The sequence below is a fragment of the Rana temporaria genome, chromosome 3 (genome assembly GCF_905171775.1).
Source record: "Rana temporaria chromosome 3, aRanTem1.1, whole genome shotgun sequence".
In the NCBI taxonomy this organism is placed as follows: Eukaryota; Metazoa; Chordata; class Amphibia; order Anura; family Ranidae; genus Rana; species Rana temporaria.
This window is the reverse complement of record NC_053491.1, coordinates 254,272,036-254,291,231: the sequence shown is the minus strand read 5'-3', so window position 1 is coordinate 254,291,231 and position 19,196 is coordinate 254,272,036. Positions and strand designations below refer to the sequence as shown.

The 19,196-nt window shown below is 42.5% G+C and overlaps 1 protein-coding gene across 3 annotated transcripts in view; it reads left to right on the top strand.

The window, feature by feature from the left end:
• SH3RF2 (SH3 domain containing ring finger 2) overlaps positions 1-19,196 on the top strand; it is a 201,161-nt gene that overhangs the window by 9,671 nt on the left and 172,294 nt on the right. For all 3 annotated transcript variants that reach the window (XM_040344589.1, XM_040344586.1, XM_040344588.1), the window contains one exon: positions 13,791-14,204. In XM_040344589.1, the coding sequence (XP_040200523.1) occupies positions 13,827-14,204 (378 nt within the window). In that variant the 5' untranslated portion in view covers positions 13,791-13,826. The remainder of the gene's footprint in view (positions 1-13,790; positions 14,205-19,196) is intronic.

Sequence of the window (19,196 nt, the reverse complement as noted above, 5' to 3'; positions counted from 1 at the left end):
GACTTTGGTGCTAGGGGTGAAAGTTTTACCCAGAATGGGCGGGGGAGTCCATGTTGACGCGGGTCGATTTTTCCGGTTAGCGTGAAAAAGGAGAAGTTCTGTTTTTGAACCGTTGAGTTTAAGATAACTGTTTGTCATCCAGTTATCTATTAGAGTAAGGCATTTCTCTAGTCCAAGAGAATGATCCTTTTTGTTGCAGATGCAGAAATACAGTTGTGTGTCGTCTGCATAGGAGTGGTAAAGTAACTTCTGGTTACTGATGATTTCAAAGAGAGGGCGAAGATATATATTAAACAATACGGGCGATAAGGGAGATCCCTGAGGGACTCCGCATGATACCGTACGTTTTTCAGAAGTGAAAGACCCCAGTTTCACTATTTGTGATCGGTTTTCCAAGAAGGAGGAGAACCAGGGTAAAACACCTTCAGCGACTCTGGCTACTTCAGCTAGCATAGCCAGTAGTAGTCCGTGGTCTACAGTGTCAAAAGCCGCGCTTAGGTCCAGCAGTATCGGGAGACAAGATTCTCCTTCGTCTGCGGCCTCTAGAGCGTCATCCCATATTTTGAGCAGCGCCGTTTCTGTTCCGTGACCCGGACGGAAGCCTGATTGAAACGGGTCGAATAATTTATGGGTGTCTAAATGCAGTTGCAGCTGTTGTACAACTACTTTCTCCATCACCTTGGAGAAAACATTTAGACCTGTTATGGGCCTCCGGTTGTTTGGGTCTTTGGGGTCGAGGGTAGGTTTTTTTAGAATTGGTTTTATTGTACCTTGTTTCAGCAAGGTGGGCACCATGCCCTCCTTGAATGATTGGTTTATGAGCTGCGTGATAGCTGGTGCCAGTATATCGGCACTTTCTTTCAGCAGTTTAGTGGGGATGATATCATTGGGTGCTGTGCTATTACGCAGAGTCCCGATTATATTTTTAGTGGCATTGATGGAAATGGGGTTTAGAGTGAATTTTGGTGATTGCGGCTGATTTATGTGGGTATTAGGTTTGTGATTTGGGGGGAGTTGGTGACGGTTCCATTTTGCTGAATACTTTCACAGATTTTTTCAATTTTATTAATGAAATAATCCGATAATTCGTTGCAAAATTCTTGTGAATCAGAATTGGGGGCCTCTAAACAAGCAGGATTCATAGTCTGAGTGACCAGCTTGAAGAGTTCTCGGGGGCGGTTAAGGGCATTTGCGACGATGTTGGAGAAATATTTTTTTTTGGCCGTAAAGATTTCTTTGTGATATTTCTTTGTTATTATCTTATAAATGGTGTGGTTTTTATCTGAAGAGCACCTTTTCCACGCAGCTTCTGCTCTTCTACGCTCTTGCTTTAGCAACGTCAGCTGGCCATTAAACCAGCTGGAGTTGTTTTTCCGGATGCAAGTTTTGCGTTTTGGCGCTACTAAGTCAGCTGACTGTAGCAGCGCCTTGTTGATGGCGTCAAGTGTTTCTGTGGCTGTTTGTTTTTGTTGGGTTGTTTTTATTTTGTTCCCTAGTGTTGTTTTGAAGAGTTCCGAGTGGAGTTTCTTCTGAGATCTAGTCCAGTGAGTTGTCACCGGTTTTGTCATTTTTTGGGCTGGCGTTTTTGGTGATTGTGAATTTGATGGCATAGTGATCGGTCCATGGTTGCGGCTCATTGTCCAGGACGTCAATTTCCAAATCTTGTTTGAAAATGAGATTGAGCGTATGGCCTGAGGCATGAGTGGGGCCTTGTATTAGTTGCTGCAGACCTAATCCTTCCAGATGGTCGATGCAGGCGTCGGCTAGAAAAGTAAAATAATATGGTTTCTGGTGGCCATATAAGGCACCATTTTGCAGTTCTGTCAAATATGTAAAGAGTTAATAGAGAGAAATTAATTCTAAGTGTACCCTATTTGCCAGTTGTTTGAAAAATGTTGATCAAAATGTGCTCACTTTTTTAGTTGACTATAACATTGGGATTTGACATGATATATTATTTAGTGCTGGATGTTAGAAAGCCAACGGCACCACATCCCTAAATTATCAAAAATGTTGTAGAAAGGGAGGGGGGGGGACTTTTAAGGTGCCAAGATATACTGTAGATACAACATGAATATAAAAAATATCAAACTGTATTTAAACATAATTACAAATCATCATAATATCATCATACAATATCCATGTGATATAAAAATAGCAGTCACTCCTTGCTCTACATGTTTCGCCATAACTATGGCTTCCTCACGGGGACCCTTGAAGAGTACTAGAAACATAAACAACTGATTCAGGCTCCATGCACACTGGAATAAAAAATGTTGCTTCTACAGGAGTTTGTTGTTCTGCCTGTAGAAGCAACTCAATGTTATCCTATGTGTCCATACACATTAGGACGTTTACAGGCATATTTTTGAGAACAACGTTTAGAGGCAGGAAAAAAAAACCTTCTCATTCGCGTTTCTGATTGGAGCTCACTGGCAGAAAAAACGTAAAACTCTCCTAAACTCGTCTAAACTTTGTACAAAAAATGCTCTATATGGACGTTTTTTACTCCAAAAAGAACAGACGTTTTTTTAAGCCCAGTGTGCAAGGAGTCTAAAAAATAACAAATGCATGAACAGATCAACAAATATGTCAAAAATGTATAGGCTGAGAATTGACCCGGGTATTGCCTTACCTGTATAATAATGACTATCTTATGCAATCAAAAACTATGGCTCAGATGTTAGGAGGATATTTATATAAAGGAGATATTTGGTAAAGCCACAGAGGAGGACAAATGCTGGTTTGCCAGTAACCAATGACCTAGTGGTGTTGGGTATACCGGTAGGTCAAGCATATTAGTCCCATTATTATATGTTGGTTTGGTCCTTATAACTGTGGATTTATAGTATATCCTCTTCTTGGATAGGCATTTTGTTTTGGAATCTTTTTGTCCTCCTCTGTGGTTTCACCAAATATCTCCTTTATATAAACTTCCTCCTGACATCTGAGCCGTAGTTTTTGATTGCATAAGATATTCATCATTATTCAGGTAAATGAACACCTGGGTCAATTCTCAGCCTATGCTTTTTTGAAATATTTGTTGATTTGTTCATGCATTTGTTATTTTTTAATCAGTTGTTTATGTTTCTAATATGTTGTTCGCAATTCATAGTGATTGTACATGCAGTACTTTTCAAGGGCCTCCTGAGGAAGCCATTGTTATGGCGAAACATGTAAAGCAAGGAGTGACTGCTATCTTTATATCACATGGATATTGTATGATGATATTATGATGATTTTAAATATGTTTAAATACATTTTGATATTTTTTGATATTCATGTTGTATCTACAGTGGGGATCGAAAGTTTGGGAACCCCAGGTGAAAATTTGTATTAATGTGCATAACAAAGCCAAGGAAAGATGGAAAAATCTCCAAAAGGCATCAAATTACAGATTAGACATTCTTATAATATGTCAAAAAAAAGTTAGATTTTATTTCCATCATTTACACTTTCAAAATTACAGAAAACAAAAAAATGGTGTCTGCAAAAGTTTGGGCACCCTGCAGAGTTAATATCTTGTACTGCCCCCTTTGGCAAGTATCACAGCTTGTAAACGCTTTTTGTAGCCAGCCAAGAGTCTTTTTAATTCTTGTTTGAGGTATCTTTGCCCATTCTTCCTTACAAAAGTCTTCCAGTTCTTTGAGATTTCTGGGCTGTCTGTCACGCACTGCTCTTTTAAAGTCTATCCATAGATTTTCAATTATGTTGAGGTGAGGCGATTGTGAAGGCCATGCCTTCAGTTTACGCCTCTTGATGTAATCCCCCATGGATTTTGAGGTGTGTTTAGGATCATTATCCATTTGTTGATGCCATCCTCTCTTTAACTTCAGCTTTTTCACAGATGGCATCAAGTTACCATCCAAAATTTGCTGAAATTTTATTAAATCCATTTTTCCTTTCTACTCGTGAAATGTTCCCTGTGCCACTGGCTGCAATACAACCCCAAAGCATGATTGATCCACCCCCATGTTTAACAGTTGGACAGAGGTTCTTTTCATTAAATTCTGTGCCCTTTCTTCTCCAAATGTACCTTTGCTCATTCCGGCCAAAAAGTTCTATTTTAACCTCATCGGTTCCAAAATGCATCAGGCTTGTCTATATGTTCATTTGCAAAGTTCAAACGCTGATTTTTGTGGTGAGGATGTAGAAGAGGTTTTCTTCTGATGACTCTTCCATGAAGACCATATTTATACAAGTATCTCTTTATAGTGGAATAGTGTACCACAACTCCAGTGTCTGCCAGATCTTTCTGGAGGGATCGTGCAGTCAAACGTGGGTTTTGAATTGCTTTTCTCACAATCCTGCGAGCTGTTCTGTCTGATATTTTTCTTGGTCTTCCAGATCTTGCTTTAACTTCCACTGTTCCTGATGACTGCCATTTCTTAATTACATTCCGAACAGAGGATATTGACATCTGAAAATGCTTTGCTATCTTCTTATAGCCTTCTCCAGCTTTGTGAGCGTCAACTATTTTCAGTTTCAGTTTTCTAGACAACTACTTAGAAGAACCCATGGTGCTGATTGTTGGGGCAAGTTCAGATGAGTCTGGGCATTTAAAACCTTTGAGATTGACATCACCTGGTCTTCCCAGATGATGATTGAGAACAATCCATGACACTGGCAGGTCTCAGCTTTGCAAAGGGGGCAGTGCATGCTATAAATTCTGCAGGGTGCCCAAACTTTTCCAGACGTTATTTTTTTGTTTTCTGTAATTTTGAAAGTGTAAATGATGGAAATAAAATCTAACTTTTTTGACATATTATAAGAATGTCTAATCTGTAATTTGATGCCTTTTGCGGATTTTTCCATCTTTCCTTGGCTTCGTTATGCACATTAATACAAATTTTTACCTGGGGTGCCCAAACTTCCGATCCCCACTGTATATCTTGGCACCTTAAAAGTCCCATCCTCCCTTTCTACTAAATTTGACATTATAGTTCATAATAGCAAGAGGCCATTTTATTCTTTGGTTTTCTCCAATTATCACACTCCAAAATAATCTAAGAAGATTCCTTTAATAAAGCACATTAAATGACAATTCAACATATTTTAGGCCTTTTGAGCATGTTGTGATCTACAGTTTTCAAACAAAAGTTAAACAGTGTACACTGCGTACACTTAGAAGCACCCTCTCTATACACTCTACACAGAAGAAAAAACACAATTTCCTGTCCTGTGACAACACTCACTCACCCTAGGGTGGGACCACAAAACAACCCCTTCTCTCCCCTTTGCCCTACTCAACAAAGTATGGTGGAATGTTATACAGTTTAGAAGTAAAACAATAAAGCTGGTAACACTGAGATTTCAATTCTGCAAACAGGAATCCAAAACAATGCTACATTTCTAAAATGATCAACCAATGATTTCTGTACTTGCAGAAAATTTAAATTTAATATGAAAAATGAAAACAAATGCAGCCTCCACATTTAAGAACTAATTTTAAAGGTATCTGCCATAACCTACATTAAAATATCCAAAAAGACTGATGACTGAATGTTTGTAACTATATGGCCAGACAGCGAGCAATCATGCCTATATGCCAATACGATTCTAAAACCGTTAGCCTTAACACGGATTTGCCCCTTCTATGTCTCGAAGGGTGTGCCACAAGATTTAATTTAATCAGATTTTATTGAAAATTATCATACAAACATAAACAAATTATTATACAAATATAAACAAGTTCATGCCTGGGCAAATTCATATATACACAAAATTATATGTACGTAGATGGCGCAATCATTTCATCGAGCAGATTACAAAACTAGTACACACAACTAAGAAAAAAAAAAGAAGGGTGGTAGGATACAAATAAACGTCCTATAATGAAACTTTACTTATCACATCTATAGTCATTACTTTATTTCCCTAGAAGTTTTCAATTTCTTGTTGTTTCCCTATACATCCTCCAGGGGGCCCACATCTGGTGGCATTTTTCGTATATATCCAAATCATGTGCTAGGAGTGTCTACATCCTCTCTATAAAATCCATTTCTATAGCCCATTCGTTCACCAAGGGGGGTTGTATTGACCGCCTGTGCTGCGGTATAACCAATCTCGCTGTCCACAAGATTTTAGGGCCAGATTCACCAAAGAGATACAACGGCGTTTCTCCTGATACGCCGTCGTATCCCTGTTTCTATCTATGCGACTGATTCATAGAATCAGTTACGCATAGATATCCATAAGATCCGACAGGTGTAATTGTTTTACACTGTCGGATCTTAGGATGCAATACCGCGGCCGCCGCTGGGTGGAGTTTGCGTCGTAAACCAGCGTCGGGTATGCAAATTAGCAGTTACGGCGGATCCCCGACGGATTTTCGCGTTCGCTACGTCGTCCGTAGTCAAGTTTCCCGTCGCAATTTTAGTCGTTATTTGACCTGCCCTAACTTTAGTCAGCAATCGTATTGCTGTCTAAAGTATGGCCGTCGTTCCCGCGTCGAAATTTTAAATGTAACATAGTTTGCGTAACACGTCCGGGAATACGGAATTACGCTACGCGCGTCGCCGTTCGAAAAAATGACGTCACGGCGCGCAAAGCACGGCGGGAGTTAGGAAACGGAGCATGCGCAGTAGGTCCAGCGCGGGAGCGCGCCTATTTTAAATGGCACACGCCCATTTGAATTGGCCCGCCTTGCACCGGAGGCCGCGGCGTAGTTTTCATCGTAAGTGCTTTGTGAATCAGGCACTTGCAATGAAAACTTGCGGCAGTGTAACGTATCTACGATACGTTACGCCGCCGCAGTTCTATGTGAATCTGGCCCTAAAAGTGTGTTTGTAGGGGTTTGTAACCATTCAGCCACCAGGGCATTTGTGAGGTCAGGTAGTGATGTTGGATGAGAAGGCCTGACTTTCAATCTGCATTAGCATTCATCACAATGTTGTTCAATAGGGTTGAGGTCAGGACTCTGTGCAGGACACTATAGTTCCTCCATCCAAACATGTTAGAGCATGTTTTGCCATGTCATTTATGAACATGACTTTATGCTGTAGTATCATTTGATTTCAGATATTAACACTGAACTCAAAAGTTTTGGGGCTGTCGACATAATTTGGTGATGTTGCAAATGTATGAATATCTCAGATGGACTTGACTGGGACAGTGGGAAGCAGTAGTAGTATTAGATGGTCAAATTATTAAGATCGTTTACAGTTTTAAAATAACAAAAACACCAAGTCCTGGCTGGAGTCCATTGTTAATTTTAATCTAGCTGATATCTTTCATACTGAGGATGGAATGTTTAACTTCCACTCCTTACTACTGCTGTTTCAACATGTTTTTCTGTGCATCTTCTGTGTTTTTTTTTCTAATACTTTTTTTTTTCTTTGATTTCATGTGAGTTGACGTCTGCAAATTCAAATCATTTGAAACAGAAACTTATTTACCATGTATTTTAATTATGTGTGTATGTTGTGTGTATAAACATTTATAATAGGTGTGGTGCATAATTGCCTGTTAGGCATACACTGGCTGCTCTCAGTTACAACAAAGAGTAGGTGAAGTAAATGCAGTTTTAATCCTGTTGGTTTATGGTGCTAGACTTATGGGGCCAGATTCAGGTAGATCCGCGCAATATTTGCGTGGGCAAAGGGCAACGATTTTTGCTCTGCGCCCACGCAAATATTTTGATTTGCCCGCGATTCACGGAGCAGTAGCTCCGTAAATTTGCGCGGGCGCTATGCTAATTAGCCCGGCGTAAGGGCGCCTAATGTAAATGATGTAAATGCTATTAGCAGGAGCAACCTTGCGCTAAAGTCGCCGTACGGAAACTCCGTACCTTGCGTGCGCAGGGCCCGCGCAACTTTTGTGAATTGGTGGTAGTATGCAATTTGCATACTATACGCCGATCACAATGGCCGCGCCCCCTAGCGGACAACGCAAGAATGCAGCCTGAGATATGAAGGCATAAGGAGGCTTATGCCTGTCATATCCTAGGCTGCAGTCCGCGTAGCGATGTTCCTGAATCAGGGGCATTCGCTACGCGGGAGCAAAACAGCTATTGCGCCGCGCAACCTATGGTTGTGCGGCGCAATAGCCTCTTGAATCTGGGCCATGCTCTGTACACACAAGCGGAATTTCCGTTGGAAAAAAGTTGGATGGTTTTTCGACGGAATTCTGCTCAAGCTTGGCTTGCATACACACTGTCACACAAAAGTTCTCTGAACTTTTGAGCGTTAAGAACGCGGTGACGTGCAACACTACGACAAGGTGAGAAAAATAATTTTAATTCTTCCGAGCATGCAGCAAATTGTTTCCGAGCATGCATGTTTTTTTTCCTGTACAGACGAACACATTTTCCGATAGGATTTTTTTCTGATAAATTGAGAACCTGCTCTCAAACTTTTGCTGGCGGAAATTCCGACACCAAAAGTCTGATGAAGCATACACACGGTCGGAATTTCCGATGAAGAGTTCACATCAGACTTTTGCTGGAGGAAATTCCGCTTGTGTGTATGGGGCATTAAGCATTGTACACACGGTCAGATTATTAGATGAATTTTTATAAGTTTTTTGTTGGATGCTAGTCTCAAATCAAAAGTGAAGAGGGTACTCACCATCAGAAAATTTTCTGACGACAGAATTCAACCTGGGCACTACCGTAGCTAAAAGTGTTCATAAGAGCAAAATAAAAATAAAGACACTTGGGCCCGGATTCACATACCTTGACGCATAGTTATGCCGGTGTAGCGTATCGAATATACGCTACGCCGACGTAGCGCAGAGCAGCGAGCACAGTATTCACAAAGCACTTGCTCCCTAATCTACGCTGGATTCCCTCGGCGTAACTCGTCGTAAGTGTCAGTGGGCGTGAGCCATGCTAATGAGGCGTGACCCCATGTAAATGATGGGCCGAGCGCCATTAAGATACGAATAACGAACGGCGCATGCTCAGAATCACGTCAAAACAACTGCCTAAGTTACGTCGAATCACTGCCTACGACTTGAACATAACCTACGACTAGCCCTATTCACGTACTACATAAACGATGTAAAAAACTACGGCTGTGTTCCCTGGTGCAGCCATTTGCATTGATGCTGCTGACTTACACGAGTCTTTATGAGTCGCAACTTTACGCCGGACGTTCGACTTCCGTAAACCGTGTATATTAATGCAAGTACAATCGTGAATCGGCGTATCTCACTCATTTGCATATTCGAATCGTAAATCAATGGGAGCGCCCCTTGCGGCCAGCGTAAATATGCGCCCACGATACGACGGCGTAGGAAACTTACGTCGGTCGGATGAAGCATATTTACAGGCGTATCTTGCTTTCAGAGTCAGGTGCATAGATACGACGGCGCATATGTGCACTTACGCAGCGTATCTCGAGATACGTCGGCGTAAGTGCTACGTGAATCCGGGCCATGCAGTCCAACTCTTCAATACATGCACATTTCCTTTTGTATTATCCCTTGTGCAGTAACACCTGTGTTGCATGCATTGGTACCATGCAGTATCATTGATGCTGAATGGCAGCTCAATGCACATTCTCAGTGCACTTGCGTTGTGCTGCTAAAAATGCTTTCTGCACAGTTTCAGACCTGAAGCCTCGTACACACGGGCAAGAATCTCGTCAGGAAAAAAACGTAGTTTTTCCTGACGAGATTCTTGGCAAGAATCTCTTGCCGCTCGAGTGTACACACACTCCATTCAAAAGAACCGCAGTTATTTTGAAAGGCAAGAACGCAGTGATGTGATTGCGTCTGACAAGAATGCGCTCGTCACAATCGATGCCGTCGCTGCCATCTTGCTTCACCCTACCTATGCCGTGGAAGCTACTGCGCATGCGTCAAAGTCATTTCGAGCATGCGCGAGTTTAAACGGCGACAGGTAAGTATACAGACGCACAGGTTTCTCGTTGGGAAACAGGCCGACAAGAATCTCGACGAGAAAATAGAGAGCAGGATCTCTATATTTCTCGTCAAGATTCTGGGCAGATTTCCAGACGAGAAACCTGAAAGCCTCGTACACACACTCGGTATACTCGGCAAGAAAGCTCTGCCAGCAGTTTTCTTGCTGGTTCTTGCCGAGAAAACCGAGCGTGTGTACGAGGCTTAAGGTTGGATTCACACCTATGAATTTTTAGTGCTTTTTGTATTTTGAAGATTTGCACTACAGTCCATTTTAACCTGGTTTCCTAAGGAACACATTCTGTAGTGCAAATCTGCAAAATGCACTAAAAATGCATAGGTGTTAATCCAGCCAGGTGTAATGGGCAGCCTATTCAAGTGACTAATTAGCTTCCCTAACAAAATGCACAGTAATGCAAAGCAGTGGTGTGAACAGGCCCTAGAATGTTTTCAGTGAACTCTTTCCAAGATACTGCAAAATTTTACTGGTCATGTGCCTATTTAATATAGATTACTAAGAAAAGCAGGAGAGCAGAAGTATGCACATTGTTACACTGAGGCTTTGTCCATATGCAAACATAGTCACATTTAAAGTATAGACCTATAGGCAGAACGTTTTTTCATTTTAGATAGAGTAATGGGGGGGGGGGGGGGGTTGCAACCCCTGTCAGCTTTCTTTTGGTAACTGTGTCCCATTGGGAAGATTTACCTTCATATCCTGTCCCATAGCCAAAACAGGAAGTGAGATAAAATCCCTGCAAATTAAGGGAATTCATCGTAATAGCATCATGGGCCCCTGTGCAAAGTAATGCTCTGGGGCCCCTACAATGGATACAGTGCAGGTAAACAGACATCAGTAGGTAGGAGGCAGACAAGCGGAGCTTCCCCTTCTGGGTGGAGCTCTGCATTAACTACATGAAAAATCATTCTGTACAGCAAAGAAACAGTGGGAAAATACTACATACATAAAGTAACAAAGCTGTCCTGTGCTTATAATATATCTGCTAGATTGATGCCTCCACAGCACTATGGCCCCTCTACACCCCAGATATCCCCCCAGCAATCTGACCCCTCTACACCCCAGATTTTCCCCCAGCACTCCCACCCCTCTACACACCAGATATCCCCCCCAGCACTCTGACCCCTCTACACCCCAGACACCCCCCCCCCCCCCAACACTCTGATCCTTCTACGCCCCAGATATTCCCCCAGCACTCTGACCCCTCTACACCCTAGATATCCCTCCAGAACTCTGACCCCTCTACACCTCAGAAATCCCCCCAGCAATCTGACCCCTCTACACCCTAGATATTCCCCCCAGCACTGTAACCATATACCATAAGATACCCTTTGTATTGTGAGCCTACTACATCTCTGATACCCCTACACTGTGGCCTCTCTACATCCCAGAAACCTCTAGCACTATAGCCACCCAAGCTACCCCAAGCATTGCTACCCCCATACACCCCAGATCTCCCCTCAGCCTTGTTTTCCCCCATACACCTTTGATTTCCCTCAGCACCATTATTCCATCCATGTAGTACCCCCCTTTTTCAGTGGAGATACAGTGCATGTAAACTTTTGGCTCTGTGCCCACCTCCAGCACTGCACTCGCCTATACCAATCAAGCAGGCAGAAGGAGGGGCAGAGGAGGGAGAATCCCTCCATACATTTCAAGCCTTTCGGTGCAAAAAGTGCTGGACAGCTGGGATCACCATGACACCGTCCACAATGCTACTTCCACAGGTGGGCTCTCAGTGCTTCCAACTCAGCAGCTCCCACTCCAGCTCCAAATCCGCACATTTTGAGTCCTGAGTATTCAAGCTGCATGGGGCGGGCTCAGAGCATTACTGGTGCTCTGGCCCTGCCCCTCCCTGCTGGCTGTGAAATAATAGGTATCGTTCTGCATAGCACGGTCCACCGCTGCCAGCCTGCCTCCCCTGTGTATCCATCACTCTCAGTGCCATCATGGGGTCCCCAATTTCAGGGCAGTGTGGGCTCAAGGACCAGCTGCTTTGGAGAAAGTACAGGGACCCTCCATGCAGCTGGGGCCCCTGGGCAGTGCCCAGGTGTGCCCTCTAATTAAGACAGCCCTGGCCCGCCCCCTAGGACACCAGAGTTAGTATCTCCATTGGAATATTTTCCCTCCATTACTTTTCTGGGGACAACCCAAAATTTGGGATTTTCTTTAACTTTCACTTTCAATGATAATGGTAAACAGGACAAATAGAGAGGACGAGTCTCTCTAATGGGGGGGGGGGGACACAGAAAGCAGTTAAAACTTAATGGGTTTTTATCTTCGCTTGTCCAAAATGTAAAAAAAGTTTTAGTTATACTTTAACCACTTCCCGCCCGGCCTATGGCCGATTTACGTCCGGGAAGTGGTTCTGAAATCCTGACAGGACGTCCATGGACGTCCTGCAGGATTTCATGCCGTGCGTGCGCGTGGGGGCGCGCAGCGCGGCGATCGGTTATGCGGGGTGTCAGTCTGACACCCTGCATCTCCGTTCTCGGTAAAGAGCCTCCGGCGGAGACTCTTTACCACGTGATCAGCCGTGTCCAATCACGGCTGATCACGATGTAAACAGGAAGAGACGTTGATGGCTCTTCCTCACTCGCGTCTGACAGATGCGAGTATAGGAGAGCCGATCGGCGGCTCTCCTGACAGGGGGGTTCGCGCTTATTGTTTATCAGCACAGCCCCTCCTCGAATCGCCACACTGGACCACCAGGGAAGCCCACCCTGGACCACCAGGGTGGGCCAAACAAATAAAAAAGCATTGAAAAAAAAAATGCTTTTTTTTAAAAAAAAAAAAGATGCCAATCAGTGCCCACAAATGGGCACTGACTGGCAACATGGGTAGATCAGTGCTGCCCCACAATGTCCATCAGTGCCACCCCAAGTGTCCATCAGTGCCACCCCACAGTGTCCATCAGTGCCACCCCACAGTGCCCATCCATGCCCAGTGCCCATCTGTGCCACCCATAAGTATCCATCAGTGCCACCCATAAGTTCCGCCCATGAGTGCCCATCTGTGCCGCCTATGAGTGCCCAGTGCCGCCCATGAGTGCCCATCAGTGCCGCCCATGAGTGCCCATCAGTGCCGCCTATGTGTGCCCATCAGTGCCGCATACCAGTGCTGCCAATCAGTGCCACCTCATCTGTGCCCGTCAGTACTACCTCATCGATGTCTATCAGTGCCATCTCATCGGTGCCCATCAGTGCCGCCATATCAGTGCCCGCAATTGAAAGAGAAAACTTACTTATTTACAAAAAATTTACAGAAAAAAATAAAAACGGAATTTTTTTTCAAAATTTTCCGGCTTTTTTTTAGTTGTTGCGCAAAAAAAAAAAAAACGCAGAGCTGATCAAATACCACTAAAAGAAAGCTCTATTTGTGGGGAAAAAAGGACGCCAATTTTGTTTGGGAGCCACGTCGCACGACCGCGCAATTGCCATTCAAAGAGCGACAGTGCTGAAAGCTGAAAATTGGCTTGGGCGGGAAGGTGCGTAAGTGTCTGGTATGGAAGTGGTTAAATACAGTACATAAAGATTGTTGTGTTTTATGGCTATAGAAAATACAAGAGCTGCTGATTTGTACATTACCTCTGTGCTGCAAAGAACATGTACTTGTGGCATAGTGTTTCTGCAATGCACAGCTCTGATCCTGACAGGCACACGAAGAGAAAACAGCAGCGTTTTATAAATTCTTTTGTATTTGTGAATCACAAATGACTCACTTGAAACTGAGCTATAAAACTAAGGTGCATTGCAAAGTGTCTCATGAGGAATGGCTGTGCACAATAACAACTCATTCATATCTACACTATAGGGATCGAGACTTCCTAATTCAAGAATGACTGGAACCAAATAGTGAATTGAGCACCTAGTGATCTAATTGTATTTTTTTTTTTTTTTTATGGTAGGATGACTATATCGATGTGATCTTCTGATCAACCAACATGGATGATTTGGTCATTCTTGATCTCCTGGACTGCCCTGTGTGCTTGGGAAAATTGGATGCTACGGCAAAGGTGTTGCCATGTCAGCACACCTTCTGTCAACCATGCTTGCAGCGGATTCTGAAAGCTAGAAAAGAGCTGAGGTGCCCAGAATGCAGGACCCCAGTACATTGCAGCATAGAAGAGCTGCCAGCAAACTTGTTGTTAGTACGCCTACTGGAAGGTATAAAAAGTGGGAAAGGCCTGATGAGAAAAAATTCCTTTCAAAGAATGGGAGGGCTTTTTGCCCAGGACTCCTTCAGAAGGTCTCGTGAGCAGAAATCAAACCATGAATCAAACTACAGGCTGTTTCCAAAGAAAACGATGCCTTTGGAAGGGGTAAGAAGCACCATGCATCTGTGTTCTGAAACTGAAATGTTTTAAAATCCCATAATATATGTGTCTCGGTTGTGAGAAAATGTCATAGCAAATACTGGAACTGTATTACGGAAAAGCTATTTGTTGCTTTTCCTTACTATGTCTATATGCCTTTTGTATATAATATTCCTGTTTTCACATAGAATGTATTTATCAGTGAGCTGAAAAGGCGTACATTGGTCACTTGTCAATTTTTTTTTCAAATGTCAAATAGATGTTGGAGTTTTAAAATGAAAATTCAGAACTACAATTTGTAACTTACATTTTACATGAGGTGTATGGCTTGGTGGACATACTGGTGGCCTGTTTCCTATACTGAATTGTTAAAGGGCTTTCCTTTTTTTCATCTGATGGCTTTTATTTAGCTTTAGAGCACATTATTTGTAGAATGCGTTCAGACATATTATTAATGGTGACACGCAGTGTTTTGTGCCAATTAAACTGTTATTTGTAAAGCATTCACCTGTATAACACCATATTTCCCGGAGGAATAATAGATGTGTTGCCTCATTTTGCCTAATTTCACACTTTTGCGTTGTAGTAATATGTGGTAAAACATACATTGTAGAACTACCGTATATACTCGAGTATAAGCCGAGGTACCTAATTTTACCCCCAAAAAAATGGGAAAACGTATTGACTCGAGTATAAGCCCAGGGTGAGAATGCAGCAGCTACTGTAAGCGGAAAAGAGGTTCACGCCTCACTGTGCCCATTTGCATGCCTCACTGTGCCCAACCTCATTGTGCCCAACCTCACTGTGCCCAACCTCACTGTGCCCAACCTCACTGTACCCATTGCAACCTCACTGTGCCTAACCTCACTGTGCCCATTGCAACCTCACTGTGCCCAACCTCACTGTGCCCATTGCCACCTCACAGTGCCCATTGCAACCTCACTGTGCCCAACCTCACTGTGCCTATTGCAGCCTCCCTGTGCCCGAGTCAGTGTACCTACAATTCTTGACAGGCTGCAGGCGTCCATTCATTGTTTAAAAGTCGCGGTCTCCTCCGGGTCCCGTTCCGTGATAGGCATTTCCCAGCAGCCTATCACGGACGTCTTCTCATCTTTGGACTCAGTTTCCCAGCAGACACTGTGTTCAGTGTTCCGCCAATCACGGATGTCTTTTCATCCTCGAACAAGAGAACGTACGTCCATGATAGGCGGATACACAGTGTATGATGGGAAACGCCTATCACGGCAGGGACCAGAGGGAAGCCGCAACTTTTAAACAATGGAGGCTCGCAGCCCTTCAGATACACTGACTCAAGTATAAGCCGAGGGGTGTATTTTCAGCCCTAAAAAAAGGCTGAAAAACTCAAGTATATACGATATATAGGTAAAGTATTCTTTAGCACCCAGTACTTATAAAAATGTTGGATGCCTGGTCCCTTCTAAACTCTGTGGTTCCGTATACTGACTAATGCATCAGTATGGGACAACATAGTGGAGTAGGGGACAGCAGATGGAACCACAGCATGCAGCATAGCACCAGGCATCAGACATACCCAGAAGTGTAATGAATGCAGAACATTCCTCCTAGAGCTTTTCAAAATGTGGAGGGGGCGAGCGGCAATACAGGTGAGTATTAAGTCCGTCCTTTACAGATAGCCAGAGTTGCCTTGAGGCCCCATTCACTCCTGAGCGATTTTCTGCTTGTAGCTATAAAAAGCTCAACAAACCAAATCCCATTCATTTCAATGGCCCCTGTTCACATCGGAGCTTTCTGTCACATGAGCTTCTTTTTGGCAGATTACAAGTATTTTTGACCGCAGAGACTTCAATAGAAATGCCTGACTTGAGCATTTTACAAGCGTTCTCTGCTTAAATAACAGCTCTTCACCCCTAATTTCCTCTCCCTCTCCTCCCCCCAGTGCTTTCTATTGGCTAAACAAACATGCCTGAAACTGTAAAATGCTTGTAATATGCATCTAAAACACTTTTAAAAAGCTTGTAAAAAAGCAGCAAAAAAGCTTAGAAAAACTCCTGAAAAGCACCAGTAAATTGATATGCTCAGGTGTGAATGGAACCTAAATCGAATGGATTGTTTAATTTAGGTTCTAACATCACATATTATTAGTAAATTAAGGAGTGGTGTACAATCAGATTGTAAAGTGTAAAACCAGAATATGGATCTTCTAATCACAAAATAGTAACTATTATTTACAGCATTGATATAAACCAGGCATATGCAATTAGCGGACCTCCAGATGTTGCAGAACTACAAATCCCATGAGGCATAGCAAGACTCTGACAGCCACAAGCATGGCACCCAGAGGCAGAGGCATGATGGGATTTGTAGTTTTGCAACAGCTGGAGGTCCGCTAATTGCATATCCCTGATATAAACTATAAACTATTGAGGCCAGCTGGTTAATTCTTACAAATTCTGCTTTAATTCAAAATGGCTGCCACCAATGGAAAAATATATGCACTTTAAGAGGCTGTCACTTTGTCCTTTCAAGGCAAAACAACAAGTTATTTGTAAGAACCCTCCATCCAGTGATACTAACCTTTGCCACTTTACCCTGCTGCTCCATTTATTTGTGTCCCAACCCTGTAGGCTGAGCTCCATGCCAGAGGTGTCCAAGCATACACAGACATTGGTGTATATAAGTCAAAATCCAGCTAAACAGTATGAGTGAGCACTCAAACATAGCAGCTGGCAGAAAGAATGGTGAATGGTGATATGCCAACCTTATATAAAGAATTAGGGCTGTTACTGATTAAAATTTTCATGTTCGATTAATCGTTTTTTTTTTATTGATTAATCAATTAATTTCCATTAATTATAATACAGATCCAACTACTTTTAACTGATCTCCTTGCATTGCAACTCTGCATTAGTCAGTGGTAATGTGGTATACACTATATACAATAACCCGACACTAGTTAGTTTCCACAATCCATGACTTAACTTCACAGTTCACACAAATACGTTTTAAATTCAAACTGTAGCACTAACGCAAGTCATTTTTTCCTATTAAACTTTAAGAAAAACGTAGAAAGTTAGTTTAACTTTAATTATAAAATGTATCTAGTATATTGACTGTCAGTCACTTTATAGTAGGCAAGTAGGCATCACTTTAGCCAGTCACGCAGACATACCAGAGTGTTTACATTTTCTGGAAGCCGACATGATCACATTTTATTGACAATATACCCTGAAGAACTGAACAGTCTTTCGCACGGAACATATGTTGCCGATACACAAAGAATTGTCTGCACAAAACTGCTTAGGACAGGAAAACGATGGTTATTTTTGCCCCCTTCCCCTGATGGAACCTGATGCATCCTCCTGCTCCACAGATGCAAAGGTACCTCAATCCAATGGGTGCACTTTGCTCGCATCCAGCAGGGTAAGTCTCACTGTCCAGGCTGTCCAGGCTGTCCGGTGACGTCAAGAATTTTGATCGATAAAAAGAATTTTGATCGATCAAAAGAATTTTGATCGATCAAAAAAATTAAAGATTAATCAAGGAATTAATCTTTAATTTCCCCAGCCCTATAAAGAATACATATAAAGAATACAAAACATAATGGTACAGCACTCAAAACAACCAAATATCCTGTGAATGACTAAATAGTGCCAAACTGAATATACAACACTCAAAACAATTCATATGATGCTTAAAGTAGCATGATTTCAAAGTAGTACTACTTCAGGTCTATGCAAGTCGTACCTGTACTTGCAAAAAGTAGTGCAAGAACTACTTGAAAAAATCAGTTCAACGTGGATGTATTCGCAGTTGCACCAATTTGACCGCTTCCATCACGGACAATAAGGTACAACTTGTCAAGCGATTTGAAACTATAAAATCGCATGACAAGTCGCACTAGTGTGACTGAGGGCTAAGTGTTACCTCAAGCAAAAAATAAACAAATAAAAAAACTGTCTCTTAATAGTTAACTGATTCCTTTTAAAAATGATTAAAAATAGATAATAATGTAAAAAAAACTGTCTCTTCTAAAGTGCTATTGTGCAAATATGAAGTCCTAGATTGACAGTCACAACCCCTGGTCTTCTTTAACTTATTCGGCCCAAAGTGTAGAAAGCACTCCACTCTGTCGCCAGTAATGTGCAAAACCACCACCTCTTTTATGCACTCACCAGATGTCCAAAACACAAGGACATGTATAGTAGCCAATCTCGTCTCACCAGGCAATCACCAGCTCTCCGATCTTCTTGGCAAAAAAGCTCACACACCATGGAGCCCAGAGATGGAGTACATCGTGCAGTAATTTATTGTAATAAAAACGGCCAATACATATAAAATACCACATGGCATATAGTAAAACAAATAGTCTGGTATCACTCTGGTGGCTCGTGGAAATGGTGGTGTGATGGCATAAAGGCCCCACCCAACGCATTTCAAGTGCGCGCAGGTCCTCAGGAGATAAACCTATCTTTGTGTAAATAAACTCTAGCAATAAATGTTATTTGCTCCCTTTTTGGTCTGTTAAATTATACGATTGGACATATTTTATTTTATCTCCTTGACAAGTGCAAAAATTATTTAATCAGAAATCTTGTTAGCAGATAACTTCCTGTACTCTCTGGGGTTGATTTACGAAAGACAAATAGACTGCTTCCAATGTACTCTATATTAGCTTGCAAATGATAATGGAAGTTAGAAGGCTTTCACCTTATTCACTAAACTCTGGGAGAAATTTCCTTGCAACGTGCAACTTCCCTTGCAAAATTACCAGTCTATTTGCCTTTTGGTAAAGTAACTCCTATACCGCAGGCCTGTTATGAGTTAGCATTGTTCCCTACTATTTGTTGGCTATCCCTGCTATGGAGAAGAGGTAGATGTTATGTAGTCATAACACACACCCTGTCCTAGGGTGACAATGTTGCTCAGTAAGGTTGTCACCATAGGACAAGAAATGTGTTAATGGCAGGATTACCAGGTTTAAAGAAAGAACTGTGTGGGAAAAAAAATGCAGTCACC